Source organism: Notothenia rossii (genome assembly GCF_949606895.1).
Source record: "Notothenia rossii genome assembly, chromosome: 6".
NCBI classification, from domain to species: domain Eukaryota; kingdom Metazoa; phylum Chordata; class Actinopteri; order Perciformes; family Nototheniidae; genus Notothenia; species Notothenia rossii.
The window spans coordinates 17,939,564-17,957,474 of NC_136909.1; the positions used below are offsets into that span (position 1 = coordinate 17,939,564).

At 40.2% G+C, this 17,911-nt stretch overlaps 2 protein-coding genes across 3 annotated transcripts; both read left to right on the forward strand.

The window, feature by feature from the left end:
- The first annotated feature begins 11 nt into the window (after positions 1 to 11).
- Positions 12 to 2,797, forward strand: dgcr6 (DiGeorge syndrome critical region gene 6). Its single transcript, XM_079690182.1, has 5 exons — positions 12 to 353; positions 464 to 624; positions 1,415 to 1,515; positions 1,609 to 1,749; positions 1,898 to 2,797. The coding sequence occupies exons 1-5, from the start codon at positions 226 to 228 to the stop codon at positions 1,964 to 1,966; spliced, it is 600 nt and encodes a 199-aa protein (XP_079546308.1). The 5' UTR covers positions 12 to 225; the 3' UTR covers positions 1,967 to 2,797.
- A 1,034-nt stretch (positions 2,798 to 3,831) lies between these two features.
- On the forward strand, positions 3,832 to 14,955 carry slc7a4 (solute carrier family 7 member 4). Of its 2 annotated transcripts, XM_079690515.1 has the most exons (5): positions 3,832 to 3,951; positions 4,837 to 5,901; positions 10,721 to 11,427; positions 11,581 to 11,689; positions 12,932 to 14,955. In XM_079690515.1, exons 2-5 carry the CDS (start codon positions 4,920 to 4,922, stop codon positions 13,147 to 13,149), a joined length of 2,016 nt encoding a protein of 671 aa, XP_079546641.1. In that variant the 5' UTR covers positions 3,832 to 3,951; positions 4,837 to 4,919; the 3' UTR covers positions 13,150 to 14,955. The 2 variants fall into 2 exon arrangements, with proteins under 2 accessions (XP_079546641.1, XP_079546642.1); XM_079690516.1 differs by lacking the exon at positions 3,832 to 3,951 and having other exon boundaries at positions 3,960 to 5,901.
- Positions 14,956 to 17,911: the final 2,956 nt, after the last annotated feature.

The following is a 17,911-nucleotide window of genomic DNA, read 5'->3' on the forward strand; positions in this document are numbered from 1 at the left end:
AATTTGAAAGGAAGCTACATGAGCTACATCCATGCTAATACAAACACTCACTTTTCCTATTTTTTGGGTAACTTTAACCGTTTTTTGTTAACGTACGAACATAGTCATATGTGCGTTAGTCTCCTAAAGACAACTTACATACCGGTTTCTGTGATAAAATAGTTAAATTAACCCAAACTGGTAGGATAAATTCAGCCGGCTTTTACATTAGCTGAATGTGTGTACATGTTCATCCATGCAGTTAAGGAGATGGATGTTTATCCCGGGGTCACTGACGGCGATCCTGCAAACCACCAAGAAAGACATTACTACCTGTTATCTGAACTGCAAACCTTAGTTAAAGATTTACCAAGGTAACTTACCTTCAAGGGAGATTTCTTTCAATCAACTCAGATGTCACTTTCAGTCTGAGGGGCGATATAACTACATCTTGATGTTTGTATTTTTTTTCCTCCTTGGCTAGCTCCTTCCAGCAGCGGCTGTCCTACAGCACGCTGGGTGACCTGGCTCTGGCTCTCATCGATGGGACGGTCTATGAGATTGTTCAGGGGCTGCTGGATATTCAGCACCTTACAGAGAAAAATCTGTACACCCAGAGGCAAAAGCTGCACAGTGAACGCCAAGGTGAGTGCTCTACCTTTCTCTCTAGGAAAACATGCTGTAACTGATGATGCCTGCTCCAAGAAGCAAGTGTATGCCTGTACCCTGGATAATAAAATGTATACAAAACGCTGTTCTCCAAATGTAGCTTTATATAATAACAAACATATTTCAGGCTAAAATAATAATCTTATTTTTTTTCATCCAGGCAATTTGATTATTTAAAAGCAGTTTAAGCATTGATTTGTAAATCCTTGATAAAGTTATCATGGGGAGAAGTGTGGTCTTATTTTGAAATAAAGGCGAAATGACTGAAGAGTTGTAATCATGATTGGCTGAGTGCCAATGTTGGTGCGTGATTGGTGAGGTTGAGCCAAACACTTTTTAATAAGTCAGCTTTGAAATTGAAATTATGCTTGTATCTCCTTTTTAAGATATTCTTCAATTGCATAAACACATTTCATGAGTTCTGCAGTTGTTCAATTTAGTGACAGATTCTTATTTTTTCTCGGTAAACTGAAGGACAAACAGTATGTTCTTGCTCCATTGTTGTTTTTAACAGCTGATCTTTGTTTGAGTTTTTGACTTTTTAGGTCCTCTTGCAGGTTTTGGCTAAAGGACTAGTTTTTCGATAGATATATAAATTAATTTCGAGATTAAACCAGCTTGGAATTTAGTGAAAATCACGAGATGCATGTCAAATTGTGTACCCTCAAATCAAGAACTATGTCAAGTACAAACATGCTTCAATGAACTGGTCCTAAGTGTATCATTTTAATAGTAAATGTTAGTTTTTGTTTCTTTTCGTTTGTAGCATTCAAACAAGACCTTCTACGAAAACACAAGGATGCTCTGCAGACATGCAAGTCTCACAATCTCACGCTTCTGAAATCTAACCAGCAAGCAGAGCTAGAGGTAAGGCATTACCCTGATTCCTCTGAGTACTGAAAGGACTATGATATTAGCTATTTTATGATTGTTTTACTTAGTTTTGTGTTTTGTTATCAGGCTCTGGAAATTCGGGTCCGAGAGGAACAACGGGTGATGGATAAAAAGATTGTAGCAGAAATGGATCAGAAAGTGATAGACCAGCAGAACACCTTGGAGAAGGCGGGAGTCCCTGGATTTTTTATCACCACCAATCCTCAGGTTAATGTCTATACTCAATGCAGATAAAAATTATACTACAGTAGTGTAGCATTGAAAACTTGCTCTTTATGATGCAGCAAATGTCCAGCAGATGGTGATACTGTATATGTCCTGACTTACTCTTTTCAACTCTTATGTGTTATTTCAGGAGCTGACAATGCAGATGAATCTACTTGAATTGATCCTCAAGCTTCAACAAAAGGAGTCCCAATATTGAACCCCTTGAAAAAGAGGCCTAATTTTGCTAAAAGAGGTTGCTGAAAATGTCATGCAAAGGCCACTGACTACATATGCTCACAGTCCAGTAATTGTGAGATTTAACAATGGCCGACAAATTGCATTGTGCTTTTTAACAACATGTTTATCACTTGTTGTTATAAGAATTGTAATCACCATCAGAACCTGTAGAAGACGACTGGTTCTCGAGGGTGAGATGATTGCGCACCTGGGAAGAGAGCAGTAGCAGGTGGTGAAGAACATCAAATTGTTAAGCACTTATCTGCCATGTCACACATTGTGAAATTAGGAAGTTGGTGTGTTGCAATTCCTTTACAGACCTAGTGTATACATATTAAAGCCAAATGTTTATGAAGCAGACTGCCAGAAATGATATAGTTGAGCATCAATGTGTAACTTAAGGACACAGAAATGGCGGCACCTGGGATAATTGATTTGACCTTTCCACAGTGAAACGCTCCATAAGGGCCGGCTGATACCTTTGTATCAAGTGACAGTGTTTTGAACACTTTATTGTTTATTTATTTGAACAGTATTGTAATACAGTTCCTTCATTTTGTTTCTGATATTTTTACAATGTTGCTACCTTATTTCACATAATATATTTGTTTTAATGTTTCTCTTTTTTAAGTTGCGTTGTTACTGAGTTAACCCCCTTCTTATTTATATAGTTTTTTTTAAGGTCAGTGTTGGCTAAATGATATGATATGCTTATGAACAAGAACAGTATGGATGGTATCAGTAAACACATGTGAGTGTTCATTTGTCCTTACTTAAGTATTTTTTCATAAAACAAATATTTTAAAAGTCACTCAAATTGTATTTTGTCTTCTTCTGTAAACATTTCAACAGAGTCAAAGTCTGTTATCGTCAATCTCTTTCAGTAATTTGTGTACAACTGGGTTCCAAATTATTTAACTGGCACCCTGCCACTGCTCACTAATTAATGTAGAGACAATTAAAACGTGCACCTGTTCACCTAGGGAGAAACAGGAAAAAAAGAAAAAAAACTGACATAAAACAAGGCCCGGTCTATCCAACTGAGATGGATTCAATCAAATGTGTTGATTTCATCCCACCTGGACTATAATTTCTTCATTATATCCATTAACATCATATGTGAACCATAGGAGGCCCTGCTTGCTGCTGCTAAGGTGACCAGGTCCAACAGCAGGACTCCATTTATACCCTAATGTTCATTTTCTTTATTCTAGTACCTACCAAGTTGAAGATACTTATGATACCATATACAGGCTCCTTTTTTGGTTAAAATACGTTTCTATACTAATGTGTCTTTATTGTAGGGCTCCTAGATTTTAATTTGTGTAAATAATCTTTCTTATTATGTTTATGTTATGCACTATGCTTGTATATCAGAATCAGAAACAGGTTTATTACCAGGTAGGTTTACACATACGAGGAATTTGACTTGGTGTTGTGGTGCATACATAAAAGTAAAACAAGAATTAAAAGCACAGGTAGAGAAATATGAAAAATATTTAAAATAGTCAAATATATAGTAAAATATAAAATAGTATTTACATTGTAATGGAATAGAATGAAATATGGAATACAAATCATGAAAATAAAAACCTACTTGGCAATAAACCTGATTCCTGGTCACTTAAAGTAGGTAAATACAGTTAACAGTTATTACCTATGCTGCCTGACCGTTACATAATTACAGCATAGGATAAACGTGTTTAATATATCTACTGCACATTCGTAGTCAGGGTCCGGGAAACCCCTCTGGGCGGATGTGCTCCCATGCTGCTGTAACACGGGTGGGGCGCAGTGGGGAAGCCCTTTGAGTATAAAGGTGACTGTGCCTTTAAGAAGAGCCCAGGCGGTGCATGTTGGGTTTATTCCTCGTCGCACCTTCTGCTCCATCATCAGGCGATGCACCCCGGCAACTTCTCACAGCTCCGGACCTGCAGCACAGATGACAGAGCCTGAACAACAACGGTAAAGTGATGAAAGCATTTCCTATTTTATTAATGACTGTTTTCTTCTTGTAAATGAAATAATTAAGATAATGACACCTGCTCATGGGTGAATTCAGAGTGCGATGTCCCATATCTAAAGCATCCAGGATAGAGGAAGTCTACCGATCCTCTTTAGCGTCCGTTTCCATTTTGTTTTAAATTATTAATTTGGCTTTATAACGACGCCTATTATATTCGTCTGCTATTCTCTCCACAGTACATAATGTGGTCATGGACATACTGCAGAGTGTAGACGATTAATGTTGTTTATGACGGGGGGGATTTATTTCTAGTGGGGAATAAAGCGTTACGTAATTGTAGAGGAGGCGTCCTGTTGTCGCCATATGCCTATCCAGGGCAGGAGTCGGATGATACACCGCTCAGAACAAGAGGATGAATGTGTGGAGTCACTGATACAAATACAACCCAAAGACATTGTTGGCAGTCAAACAAGAACCAAACATTACCTGCATCTTCCATTGATTCAGTATTTTAGGCTTTGTCTTTACACATCAGCTCACGGGAAGATGACGTGGACTGGCCTCAGTGATGGCCCTTGCCACGCATGCACCTGCAGGCCACAGTGCCAACATCTAGTTAAGATCGATCATCTATTCTAAAGTGTGGTGAACAGCCTGATAGACTAGCCTATGTGTTGGGTTGTAGGATTTGTTTCCTTTTACTTTATTTCATAGCAAAAAGCAATAAACTTCATATGTGAATGAAACACCTAAAGTGGAAGGATTATATTTCTGTGTTTCCTTAAGTGATCTCAAATGTGTAGAATGCACAGTATGTAGGTTAACACAAACACCTGCAGATGTTTTTTCTGTTCTTCTACAAATCGTTGTGCTTTGTGTTGCAGGTACGCTTGATGGACAGGTCCCAGATCTAATCTGACTGTTTCAAAAACCTTCCCGCCCAACTGGCCTCCCTAACTCTGTAGCTATGGCAACTTTTCCGAGAGGCTGCTCCCCAGCAGTGCGCCTTTGTCAGAAACTGAACCGACTCAAGACACTGGATGATGACATGATGGCCACGTCGCTGAAACGCTGCCTCTCCACCCTGGACCTGACTCTGTTGGGAGTCGGGGGCATGGTGGGCTCTGGGCTGTATGTCCTGACAGGAACTGTGGCTAAAGACATGGTTGGGCCCGCTGTCATCATATCCTTCATTTTTGCAGGTTTTGCTTCACTACTGGCCGCATTTTGCTACGCAGAGTTTGGAGCACGCATTCCCAAAACAGGATCTGCCTACATGTTTACCTATGTGTCCGTGGGAGAGATCTGGGCCTTTCTCATTGGTTGGAATGTGATTTTGGAGAACATGATTGGTGGTGCTGCTGTGGCACGTGCCTGGAGTGGCTATCTGGACTCCATTTTTAACCACTCCATCCAGAACTTCACAGAGACACACATCATGCAGTGGAACGTGCCCTTCCTGGCCCATTACCCGGACCTCCTTGCAGCAGGGATTCTCATACTTGCCTCGTTCTTCATTTCCTTTGGAGTTAAAGTGTCCTCTTACTTAAACCATATATTTTCCGTTATTAGCATGGCTGTCATCATTTTCATCCTGGTATTTGGCTTTATGCTGGCTGAACCAGCCAATTGGAGCGCGAAAGAAGGAGGGTTTGCACCTTTCGGGCTATCTGGAATACTGGCAGGCTCGGCTACGTGCTTCTATGCATTTGTGGGCTTCGATGTAATTGCATCTTCAAGTGAGGAGGCCAAGAACCCACAGAAAGCAGTTCCCATTGCCACTGCCATCTCCCTGGGACTGGCAGCAGCAGCTTACATCCTGGTCTCCACAGTGCTCACACTAATGGTACCCTGGCATTCACTGGACCCAAACTCAGCTCTGGCAGATGCCTTCTTCCGCCGGGGTTACAGTTGGGCTGGAATTATCGTGGCAATTGGTTCCATCTGCGGTGAGTGTCAACTTTTAACGGAGAGGGTAAATTGCTTTTCGATTAGGTGTAATAACCAGTAATAACACATAGAGGGCTCAAGTCTTGCTTTTAAAACTGCAACCAGGCCTTAGCTAGTGGTCGGAAACAGTGGTCAAGTTGTAAAAAAAAGCTAGGGGGGATGGTGGATCTGCATGCCCCCCCCCCCCCGGAGATTAAAAACAAAAACTAACCTGCAATTCAGGGTAGTTGAGTAGACTGGATATATGTTTGGTGCTGACTGCCTTAAGGGCCCTTAATTTGATCTGATGACAGCGTATTTGGTGGGAGACCAACGTTGTACCCTTTTACCCTTTTGATTAGTGTTTAAGCACAAAGATAATTATTATATTCTATTACTGTAAAACAACTTGCATGCTATGGATATATTACGTGTCAGATACTCCTGTCATTGATCTTGACCAAGGCACCTCAGAATTAGAGTTGGTCCCATGGCTACCACTGCTCCTACATAGTTAAGGTAAATGCAGAGGACACATTTTCCCACTGGGTGCAAGTGCAACTTCAACTTCAACTTCACACTCACAATACCTATAAATCTACTGGGAATTCATCCATTAAATGTTGAAACAAAACCTCACAAAACATTGAACATGAATCCTCTCTAGTCAAGTCCATTTTAATTCAAGTGCAAGAACATGGATTAAACAAATATACTATTTACAAAATCTGAAAATAATACATATAATATGATATACAAATACAAATAAACAGTTTTATTCAATGGCTACCAACCCAATTCTCCCCTATACTGTAGTATCTCATAGGATCTTCCAAAGAGTTTCATAATCATGTTTTTTAATGACAACTTTCCGGGCTCTTGCTCTCAGATCATTAGCCAAGCTACGACTTTGAAGCCAAGACTTGACATAAACTTATGGTTTGAACATTTGTAGTGGAGGGCCAACACACTTGATGAAAAGCAAGGCTGACATACTTTTTACCTCTAGCGTGCTTCTAGTTGTGGTTAAAATGTTCATCTGACTGAACCCACGCTCAAACTCAGCTGTGGAGATGACCAGTGTGTTCACTGCTTGAAGGAGGGGCTTTAGCTCTTCTGGTGCTTGTGGTGTCATTTCATCAACAGTTTTGAGTTTCACCATATCAACATATTCCCTCATTCCTCTCTGAATTTGTCTGCCATCATCAAGCTTGAAAAAGTAGCAGAGTTCCTGTATTTCCTTTTCGGCATAACGAACACCACACACATCTGGCCAGTTTGATGGCTGCAGCACTTTGACATTGTCAAGAAAGCTCTGGTACTCTTCTTTGCTTCTCTGTTTTCCAGGCAGTGATCCCATTCTTGTCTCAATTTTAGCAGCCAAAGCATGAAAACAATTTTGGTGGTTTATTTCTCTGCTGTGTCTTAAATTATTTGTTAGTGGCACCCCTTTGAATAGCTTCAAACCGATTGCAGTCTGAGCCACTTCTGCCGCTGGTCCAGGCTGCTCTGCCATGGACTTCAACACACGGACCTGCCGACTGAGTATTGCTAAAGCCTTGGGGAGCGTCATGTTTCTGTCTTGAAGAGAGAGAGAGAATTCAGACAACTCTTCTAAAGCATCATACATGATTCCAAGATTGTGCACAAAGGTGACATTAGAAAGGCGATCTATTAAACCACTGAACATGCATTTCTCTGTTGAACTTCTTTTAGGATCAACTGAGGCATTGGAAAAGTGCTTGTGGATTGCAGGGTACTGCTGCCATACAGCTTTAATGGTCCTGTAACTGGATGCCACCCATCTAGTGCTGAGAATTCTCCCTATGTTCAGACACTGTAAAGCAAGTTCCTCACAACATTCAGTGAGCTCACGGCGGTTTTTGGCCGATGCATGATAGAGACTGTACACTTTGTCAAAGAAAAACTGGAAGTCATTCATCCCTACAGTTTCTTCAACAGCATCTCCAACACTCAGCTCAAGACGGTGGTTCATGCAGTGCCACACCATTACGTTTGGAAACTTTTCTACGATTTTGGTTGCAACACCTGCTTTACTTCCAAGCATTACAGAAGCTCCATCTGATGCAAAGCAAACAAAGCGTTCACTCAGAATAGCTTCAGAGAAGCCATGATGTGACAGATTTTTCATTAGAGCTTGATAGATTTCACCTGCATTGGTAGCAGAAAGCTCAACTAGATCCAAGAAGAATGTTAGGGGCTCTTCACTCATCCCTAAGCTCGCTCTAATATAAATGATCAATACTGATTTTTTACTGTCAGTTGTAGCTTCATCTATCATAACAGAAAGTTTTGTTCCACTTTGAAGGACCTTTCCAACTACTCTCTTTCGCATTTCATTTGCTATGTGTTGGCTGATTGTTGCACAGGAATAGTCTGAATGTAAAGTTCTTCCCATGTCTAGTCCATTCAAGACTTGCAGATCAATATCGGACGGTAGATCTGTGAAAGGCCTTCCAGATTTCACAATCTTGTAAACTGTACGAAATACCCTATCAGTAGTTAAGAAGTGATCCCTTTGCATTTCAGAAGTCAATGTTTCCAATGTCTTTTCTTTTGCTTTTTCCATGGTTTTCTCAGCTGCTTGGTGATAGTCTGACATTTTATGCTTGTGTATTTTCTTACGAAGAGACTGCAGCTGTGCTGCTCGGTTTGTACCATAGGCTGTAACCTTAACGTTGGACCACTCCTCAGCAATATGCAACTGGCTGCTCCCACCTGTATTTGACCCAACCACTTTCATTTTCTGGCAGGTTAGGCAGCCAAGTTTTTTGCTTTGACATATTAGCCATGGATAATACTTTTTTTTCTCCCTGAACTTGGTAGAGGTCCAGCATTCAGGGATATCTTGCTCATTATCTCCCTGGTTATTTTGGTCAGAATCATCGACACTATCTCGCCCTGCTTCTGCCTCCTCCTCTCTTCTTTTTTCTACCACAAAAACATAAAATCTATGTTAAAACCCCACTTGGTAAGATACATTTCCCCTCTTCGAAAAAGAAAAGTGTCTATTTAGAATTATCAAACCTGTTCCTTCTCCAGCTCTAGGCTCCTCTGCTCTCCTTCCTGCTTCCTCACCATGATTATCCTCTATATGAAGAAAACAACGGCATTATGGTTTTGTTAGAATGAGCAGACAGTGAAGTAGGCCTACTGTCAAGTTGTGTTTTTTTTTCATATACAATAAGAGCGATGACATTCAACCACCAGAAGCCGCTATCACACGATTCGGAGGCATGCATCACATTTAAAGCTTTTTAAGTAATACATTTTGGTCGCTCACAGTGACTAAAGGTGCAATTTTCACACTTAATTTATATTATATGATCTCACTAAAATGAATGGAAAGCTTATCAAACAAAGTGCTTAAATCACTAGTGGATACATGATCATCGAATTGATACACAAAATCAGCCTAAAGATCCTCCAGGAACCTTAATTCAAATGGGTTCTTTCGGAACCAGTTTTCATACTGAAGAATCCCAAACTTGGACTATCTACCATCCTTAACTGAACTTCACCGGCTGTTTCAGGAACCGTCAACGACACCTGTTCTTCTCTGTGTTCTTCTGCCCCTGTCGTCTCTGCTTGTACACTAGCTTGCTCTGCCTCATCCTAAATTACATTTAACTTTTTTCCCCGACTGAACATCTCTAGGCTAGTTAAGTGTGTTGCTTATGCGGCCGCCTAAGCAGTAAAGAGCTGTGGGAAACCCTGCGAGATATTCCATGTGAAAAAGAAATCAAATCTGACATTAACTTTGTGAATATAAGAAAGGTCTAACCTGACGTTGGTTATTATAGCAGCTAGTACTAGCTGCCTGGCGTTAGGCTAGTTAACAAGAAAAAAAACGTAAGCTCCCAAACTATAACTCTGTTGTTATCGCCTCTGTCCAGAGATTACACATTTGGTGACATATCAAAAGTATTCTTGACTTACCTTCAGTGGTACTTTTTGTCCTCTTAAAGCCGAAGTAGTCCCTCAGGTCAAGCTGTCCTTGTCGCTTACTGGCCATGATGCTTGCACAGGCTGCGCTGCTATCGTTGACGCTGACTGACTTGACATCAATTTCGTGATCGTGATATGTGCACGAGCCCCTCGTCAACAGTATTTTAGCGGCTAAAATAATGTGGACGAGGGGCACGTGACGTGCACATATAAAATGTAGAATGTTGAAAATTAAACATTGGCAATATTTCCACATTAATTGATCAAATAACAGGGGATGGGAAGGGGGACAAGGGGGATGGTTTTGACCATTTTAATACCTAAGGGGGATGCCATCCCCCCCCATCCCCCCTCAACTCGACTACTGGTCGGAAATGAATGAATGGTTGCCATTTTAGTCAACTCATATATTGAGTAACAGTTTACAGTTTGACTCACAGTTCCTGGTATACAAAAGCAGAGCAGCTTAGCCGTGTCATTTTCAGTGAAGCTCCAACATGCCGGGATACTTTCTTTGCCAAGACTTCACATATTTCCTTTTTGTTTTTTATTCACTTAAATCTGGTTGTTCTTGAGTTTAACTTATTTACACATTGCCTAGTTAGACATTTCATTCCACAACAGACAACAACATTTTCTTTGCCATTGTCGCTCAAACAAATGCCTGTGCACAAACGAGTGAATTCCGCATGAAGCATTGTCTGGTATAAGGTCTCACTGGGTTGCTTGTTTTGCTGTTGGCTGTCCCTATTTCTACCCTTACCATTAAGACCTGGTAAAAATGATGATTCATTTCTGGAAGTAGTATAGCCTGAACAGTGCTATATTTTGACTACAGTTCTGACATTGACTCTCTCTTTCTATTTCTAGCCATGAATACTGTGCTGCTCTGTAATCTCTTCTCCCTCCCTCGGATTGTGTACGCCATGGCAGACGACGGGTTGTTCTTCTCCTTCTTCGCACGGGTCAATCCTGTCACCAAAGTCCCCGTCAATGCTATCCTGGTGTTCGGGATCCTCATGTCCACCATGGCTCTCATCTTTGACTTGGAGGCCTTGGTTCAGTTCCTGTCCATCGGCACCCTCCTAGCATACACCTTTGTGGCAGCGAGTGTTATTGTGCTGCGCTTCCAGCCCGACAGAATCAGCTCTAAAGGAACCGCTTCCATATCTCCCAACCCAAATTCTGAGACCTCCCCTGCCCCCACAGAGTCTCAGACCATCAGGGAGGACAGCGGGGAGCTAAAGCAATACGAGTCCTTCTCTGACAAACTGCAGCTGGTGGAGAGACAGGTGTCAAGTGAGAAGCGTGAACCGGGTCAGCTGAAGGCTTACTGGGAACCGTACCTCGGCAAGCTGCTGGGGGACTGTGAGCCGGGCGAGGTGGTGGCCTTTTGTGTCCTCACACTGATCGTGAGCTCAGTCTCCCTCTGTATTGTGTTAGAGTTTGGAACCAATCAGCTGCAGCTGCCAACCTGGAGCTTCTCAATGCTGCTGGTGATTTTTATTTTAGCATATCTTCTCAGCCTGACGCTCATCTGGCTTCACGAGCCACAAAGCAAGAGCAAAACATTCCAGGTGAGCTTCCTAGTGGATTTTTCAAAATAAGTTGTGATTAAATACTGTTTTCTTACACTCTGTTTGGTCACAAATAGATTTTATTCAAAGCCAAATTTCATGAAAACTACATAATAAATAATTGGATTATTAATGGTGCTCATTGTTGCACAGGTACCTTTGGTTCCATTGACTCCAGCTGCCAGTATCCTCATCAATGTGTTCCTCATGATGAAGCTCAGCTATCTGACCTGGATACGATTCACAGTATGGATCGCTGTAGGTAAGAAAACACAAAAGATCCGGCAGTGAATGTAGCGGCTGAAGAGAAACATAATCTCCTCAATTGCTTTGTCTCTCAAACACATTCCGCAAAACAAGTATATTTTTTTCTGAACTGAGAACATGACGGATTGATGTGACACTCTATAAACAACATCCTATTTACACAAGCACTGCCTTGCATGTTGCTTACTTAAGGGTCCTTGGCCTATTACGTACAATGTGTTGGTTCACTAGCCAATAGAAGCGATGTCACTATGTTACAGAAGTTAACAAAGGAGTTCAATGGATGGTGTTACAGGTAGGGGGGGAGTGTGTGGTGGGGAAACTCCCTCTGGAGTCAAAGATCCTCTGATGTAGATGGTGGTCAGGCAGTGTTAATGCCCTGTCAGTAAGGGGGATCACTGGGGAAACATGATCAGCTGCATTAGCTTAAGCCTTCTCTGGATCAGTAAACCACTTCAAGACTATTGTCAGAAGTCGCAGCAAGTTAATCAGATGCACACGCATGGAAAATTACACTTGACAGGGTCTCAGGCTATGCTCCATCTCTCACAGCGTTTCCCTAGAGAAAGTTGTGGCCACTGAAGGAAAACACAACTTGGGATTTCTTAATTTGACTTTAGGTAGGGTTAAAAACAAATCCTCAATATTTCACTAAAGAGTAAATACAAATTGATATATGTACTGGGTTTTATTGGCTAAGGTAAACATAAAGCCTTTGGCAAACATTGAGGGCTCCAAATACTTGTTTTTATCGTGGGATGGTTGCCCCCTTAAAATGAAATGTTTTAACATTTGTGATGGTATGACTTTTTAAATAGGGACTTATTCTGTTCAGAATCATTGTCTAATACTTTGTTTATGACAACAACACAAGAAACTGTTATATTCCCTTCAGCCTCATGCAGTTTTTTACTTTTTTTATTCGAAAAGCAATGTGTTGTATTCAAGCAGTATACTGGAAGCAGCAGTAAAGCAGACTACTGATGCATCACAAGTAATATAATTATTGAATTGCATTTTTCCTCAGATCGTGCAGCCCTAATTGTGACATTAAAGTTCTGTTAAAATCGTTTTTTTATTACACCAATATATATATTTTTGCACAATTGAAATATGAAAGCCATCAACATTTCATAAACCAAATCTTGTATCTCAAGTGGCATAACTTTTTCTCCCTTCTCACCTGTGTACAGTGTGCCCTTGTTACTCATTATGTTTCCTGCTGTTCTTTCCACAGGTCTGTTTGTGTATTTTGGCTATGGGATCTGGCACAGTAAGGAGGGCAAGCGGGAGCAGCAGCCCGAAGACATGGCCGCCCGGTACGTGGTGCTTCCCAGCGGCAGCCTAGTAGAGACGGTGCAGCCTGTCCAGCCCGAAGGACAAATGGACACCTCTGCACACGACTTCATCAGCCCCACTGCCTCCACAGCTGAGGAGAACGCAGGGAAGAGATGATGTGTGACCAAAACAAAGTCGTTACGTGCTGCCTGGTATTTTCCGTTCGACTCATACGCTTTACTGTACTCGTGTCCTCTCTGTATCTCACTCCCGTGTGACTGGCCCGCCACAGTCTGTACTCGTTGCTTTGCAAATGTAAGCACACCACCGGATGGGATGCACGCTCTCCATGTCTTTGTGAAGCCTATTTGTATATCTTGTAATACTGGAATGTATAATTGAGAGCTTTATTATTCCTGTAAACTATTAGCATCAAATTTGTGTTGTATACATATATCCTTTTAAGATCAGCTGTATTCTAGCAACCATGTCAGTTTGTCAGAATCCACACAGTAATAGGTTATATATGGTGCTTTCTTTGTGACAAACTTTTAGTTAAGTATACTCAGTGGACGATTTTTACAATTGCTAACACGGATCCGAAGCTGGAAAATCAACACACAACAAAACTGTAATTTAGATATAATTTGAAGCATATTAAGAGTTCATGTGTTGCATGATTTGTTTTCAAGTTAAGCAGAGGAATGCACAGACTTGTGAGATTACATTTTTGCCTTTTTACTCACACTCTAATCCCCAAAGCCTCAGAGAAATGACAGGCTCTTGAGTTTTGGATCCTCTCTGTCCATCTCCTCCTTTTGGTACTCATTAACTCCCCTTTGTATAGTGATTTCTTGCAGATCATTTAATCCTATACCCTCAAATATGTATTTATTTTTCTATTATTACTATTCTATTATTGCTTTTTTTACAAATCTTATTCTGAGTTTTCCTCTTTCTGTGTTTGTTCTATATGTTTTGCATGTACCCCTATTAGTTTCCATCAGTAATGTGTGCTCGCCTCTAAGTGCTTCACTTAATCTCCTAAATCTCGTCCCATGACCCTGCCCGTTCTTGTGTCACTGATATTGTGCAGTCTTTTCTCACGCACATTTGGTTAGCATACCTTTTCCTGACTTTCTCCCATTGGTATGAGATTAGAATTCAAAGCACATATTTATTAAGGTTTGTATTTTTAGATTTTATAACGATTTCCTGAAATAACCTGAAAGATATTAAGATTATTGGATATACAAGGCAAGCACAAACCTACTGAATGAGAATCTTCACAAACAGGGTATAATATTGGTGATCGGGCAGATATTGGTTGTTATTTTATGGGATGGGCTTCTTGTGTCTGAGGCCTATGTAATCCCAGCAGATTTGCATTAGTCCCTGTTGCCAGTCTGCAGTTTGACCTAGATTAGAGAAAGGCACACATGTGAGGACAATATACAGAAAACATTCCCACAGCGTACACTGTCGACATGTGAACGTGAAGCTCTCTTCTTTATCACATTGGTAAAAGTACCTTAAAAGATCCCTAGCAGATGTTATGTTTCTATTCATTCTAGTTTGTGTTTGCATGTGTTGCATAAGAAACCAATGGCCTTAAATGTGTTGTAACCAATGCAGACTGATTTCCAAAGTTAAAGCAATCCCTTGTACTGATTTATTTATTACATTTTTTTGGATAAAAACTGTTAAACATGACTTCATACTTTTTATCAAACCAAAACACAAACTTGGAAGAGAATGTAAAGCAGAAGGCATTTTGACATCATTTCAAAGACTTTTGTACAACTTTGCACACTGAAAACTATTGTCTAGTAATTTTAGGTTTTACATTTGCTTTCAATGTCGGGGCCAGTGAAAGATATTGATACTGTGGTGCTTCTTTGAGCTTAACGTTCCCTCACCTCTTTTCTCTGTCTTTTTTGTGTCTGTATAAAAATGCAAAGAAATAAATGTTTTGAAGCAGCATTTACAAAAAATCAGTATTGTGGAATAATCTCACTGCAGTATCACCTCAGGGAATCGCATTATACAAATGAATACAGACAATTAATTCTGAAAAACTTTAAGGACACAGTGAAACTAAAAGTTTAGTCAAATGTATTTTAGAATAGACATGATTCTTATCAAAGTCAATCAAAGTGTTGAAGTCTTGATTGACCCTTAACCCTTGTGTTATGTTCTCATTTACAGTAGCACCCTTTGGTAATGTTCGGGTCAAATTGACCCAGGACATATTTCAGGGTTTTAAAAAAATACAGAACTAAATTCAACATGCACAATTCCTTATATATATTGTCTTTAACTCATTCTCCAACAACATAAATAAAATATGTTATTAGTTTTTGAAAATACTCTTTGCTAGATCAAATTTAACAATGGAAGTGTCCATCGTTTTTTGTGATAAAAATGTAATTTATGTTAAAAAAAAATACATTGCATTTAGCTGACGCTTTTATCCAAAGCGACTTACAATAAGTGCATTCGACCAGGAAGATACAACCTTTAAGAAAACAGAATCATATAAGTACATCAGGTTTCATAGAGCCAAACATTTCAAGTGCTACTCAACTGGCATTTAGAAAGCCAGCCCTTTATTAGTATATAAGTGCTTTGTTACACCGTAATAAAAGCTAGGTTTACATTTTGCTCATGCTTTTCTAGGACAAATGTAAATGAAACATCATATAATAATCAAAGCCCTGAAGGAAATAAAGCAATTTAGGAGCAATTGGAACACAAGAACCACACATCCAAAAGTATTTGGCAGTGAAATATATAGAGAGAATGAAACATCCATATAAATGACATAGAACAGATATAAACACAAAGCAAATAAAAACAATTAACAGTCACTATTCATAAAATCCAGTATATCCGAAAAATATATTGATGAAGTGACGCTGCAGAACATCATGTGAGTCAATGGGCAAGTCCGTTTAGGAAACACATGATGTACAGAACTTCTTTGTGTGTATAGCACATGTACTTGTTGCAGTTGCATGTATTCTGTGTCTTGGAGTCTTTTGAGGGTCCACAGACCTCACAGCTGGCTGTGGGGGTCTTCCAGAAGCTGACTGTGGGGGTCTTCTTGCGGCTGGCTGTGGGGGTCATCCAACAGCTGGCTCTGAGTCAAGTTCATCTTCCAATTTGCTGTCAAATTCTGAGTTTACCTCCACATTGTCCTCATCTTCAGAAATGTCTTCCTGTTCCACCTCACTCATTCTTCCAATGCATTCCACTCACTCTCATCCATTATTAGCTCCAAGGCTCTCTGAGCAGTTTATCTTTTGGCCATTTTGTTGGTAGATCATTGTAGTTCTGCACTACACTGTTACTACACTGAGGTTATGTCTCTTTTCAGTCCCTCCTCCGGCGTGCAGGTGCGAGGGGGACAGTGCGAGAAAATGTAAAATGTTTATACATTTCTGGAAGATCTAAAATGTTTATAATGGTCTAGGACAGTTTTGTGTACACACTACAAAGGGTAGAGATCAAGGGAAGACAGGATCAAACTCTATGCATACAAGTGTGTGTGTGTGTGTGTGTGTGTGTGTGTGTGTGTGTGTGTGTGTGTGTGTGTGTGTGTGTGTGTGTGTGTGTGTGTGTGTGTGTGTGTGTGTGTGTGTGTGTGTGTGTGTGTGTGTATGTGTGTGTGTGTTTAGTTTGTGTGTTTCTGTGTGTTTTTCTCTGTCTGTCTTTCCTGGTATTGTATCCGGGTCAGATTGACCCGAACCTCTTATGAAGGACATAAATGCGGGTGGACATTTTTTCATAAGTGGAAAAAAATAAAAACAATTCCACATGTCCTTCACAATAAATAAGCCCCGGCCATTGAGTTTCAGGTTGAACGAAAATATCCGTATATATTTTTTTATTCATTGAAAATGAAAATCGGGTCAATTTGACCCGAACACCACACAAGGGTTGGGGTTTCTGTATCATTGGGGATAGTCATTTGACAGACTGTCCATTTGTAAAATGGGTGCAATAACAATTAGGATGTAATATGGGTGTAATATAGGTGACATATTCAAATCAAATCAAGTTTTATTTATAAAGCACATTTAAAAGCGATTTTTGGTCGAGCCAAAGTGCTGTACATGTAATAAAAACACATTACTACAATCACAATAATAAACACAGGGAATAGTCAGGAGTCATGCTCCGCTCTGACTAGAAGGCCAGGGAGAAGAAGTGTGTCTTAAGTGTAGATTTAAAAAACCCCAGTGTCTCGGCCGACCTCGCATGGAGGGGCAGAGTGTTCCAGAGCCTGGATATTGATATTGATGTTACATGGGTGGATTCTGGGTCTAATAATAGTGTCATATGGGTATAATTAAAGTGTTACATGGTTATAATATAGGTGAAATACGGTTGTAATAATAGTGCAACATGGGTGTAATACGAGTGTAATACCAATATAATTGGGGTGTAATGTAGAAAATAGCAATACATTTTCCAAAATATGTATGTGAATGCCCATTTAAGGATTAACTTGACCAAATGCCATAGTTCATATCAATTAATCGCTTTGTCAACTTCAATTACATGCTTGATGACACAACTGTAAAGTTAACCCAATTTAAGGATTAACCCTCAGGTCTTGAGCTGTCTTTTAAGGGAATTAGGAGTTAGATCAGGTGCTGGTTCAGGTAATATTGGTGAGAGATATACAGAGGATTTGTATTGTTGATCAGGTGTTTGAGGTTAGTTACTAACACTTGTGTCGCTATCTGTCAGGTTTATAAAAACACAGATACATGATGTGTTTGACTAATACTGGTCTGACAAAATCGTCTGTGGCTCTGTACTCAGATAACACAACTGAATTCATCTCAAATTACCGCTGCAAAGCAAGCCTCATGAAGCGTGAGGCGATAATATTACAGACCGTTAGCGTCATCTCATATTGACCTACAGT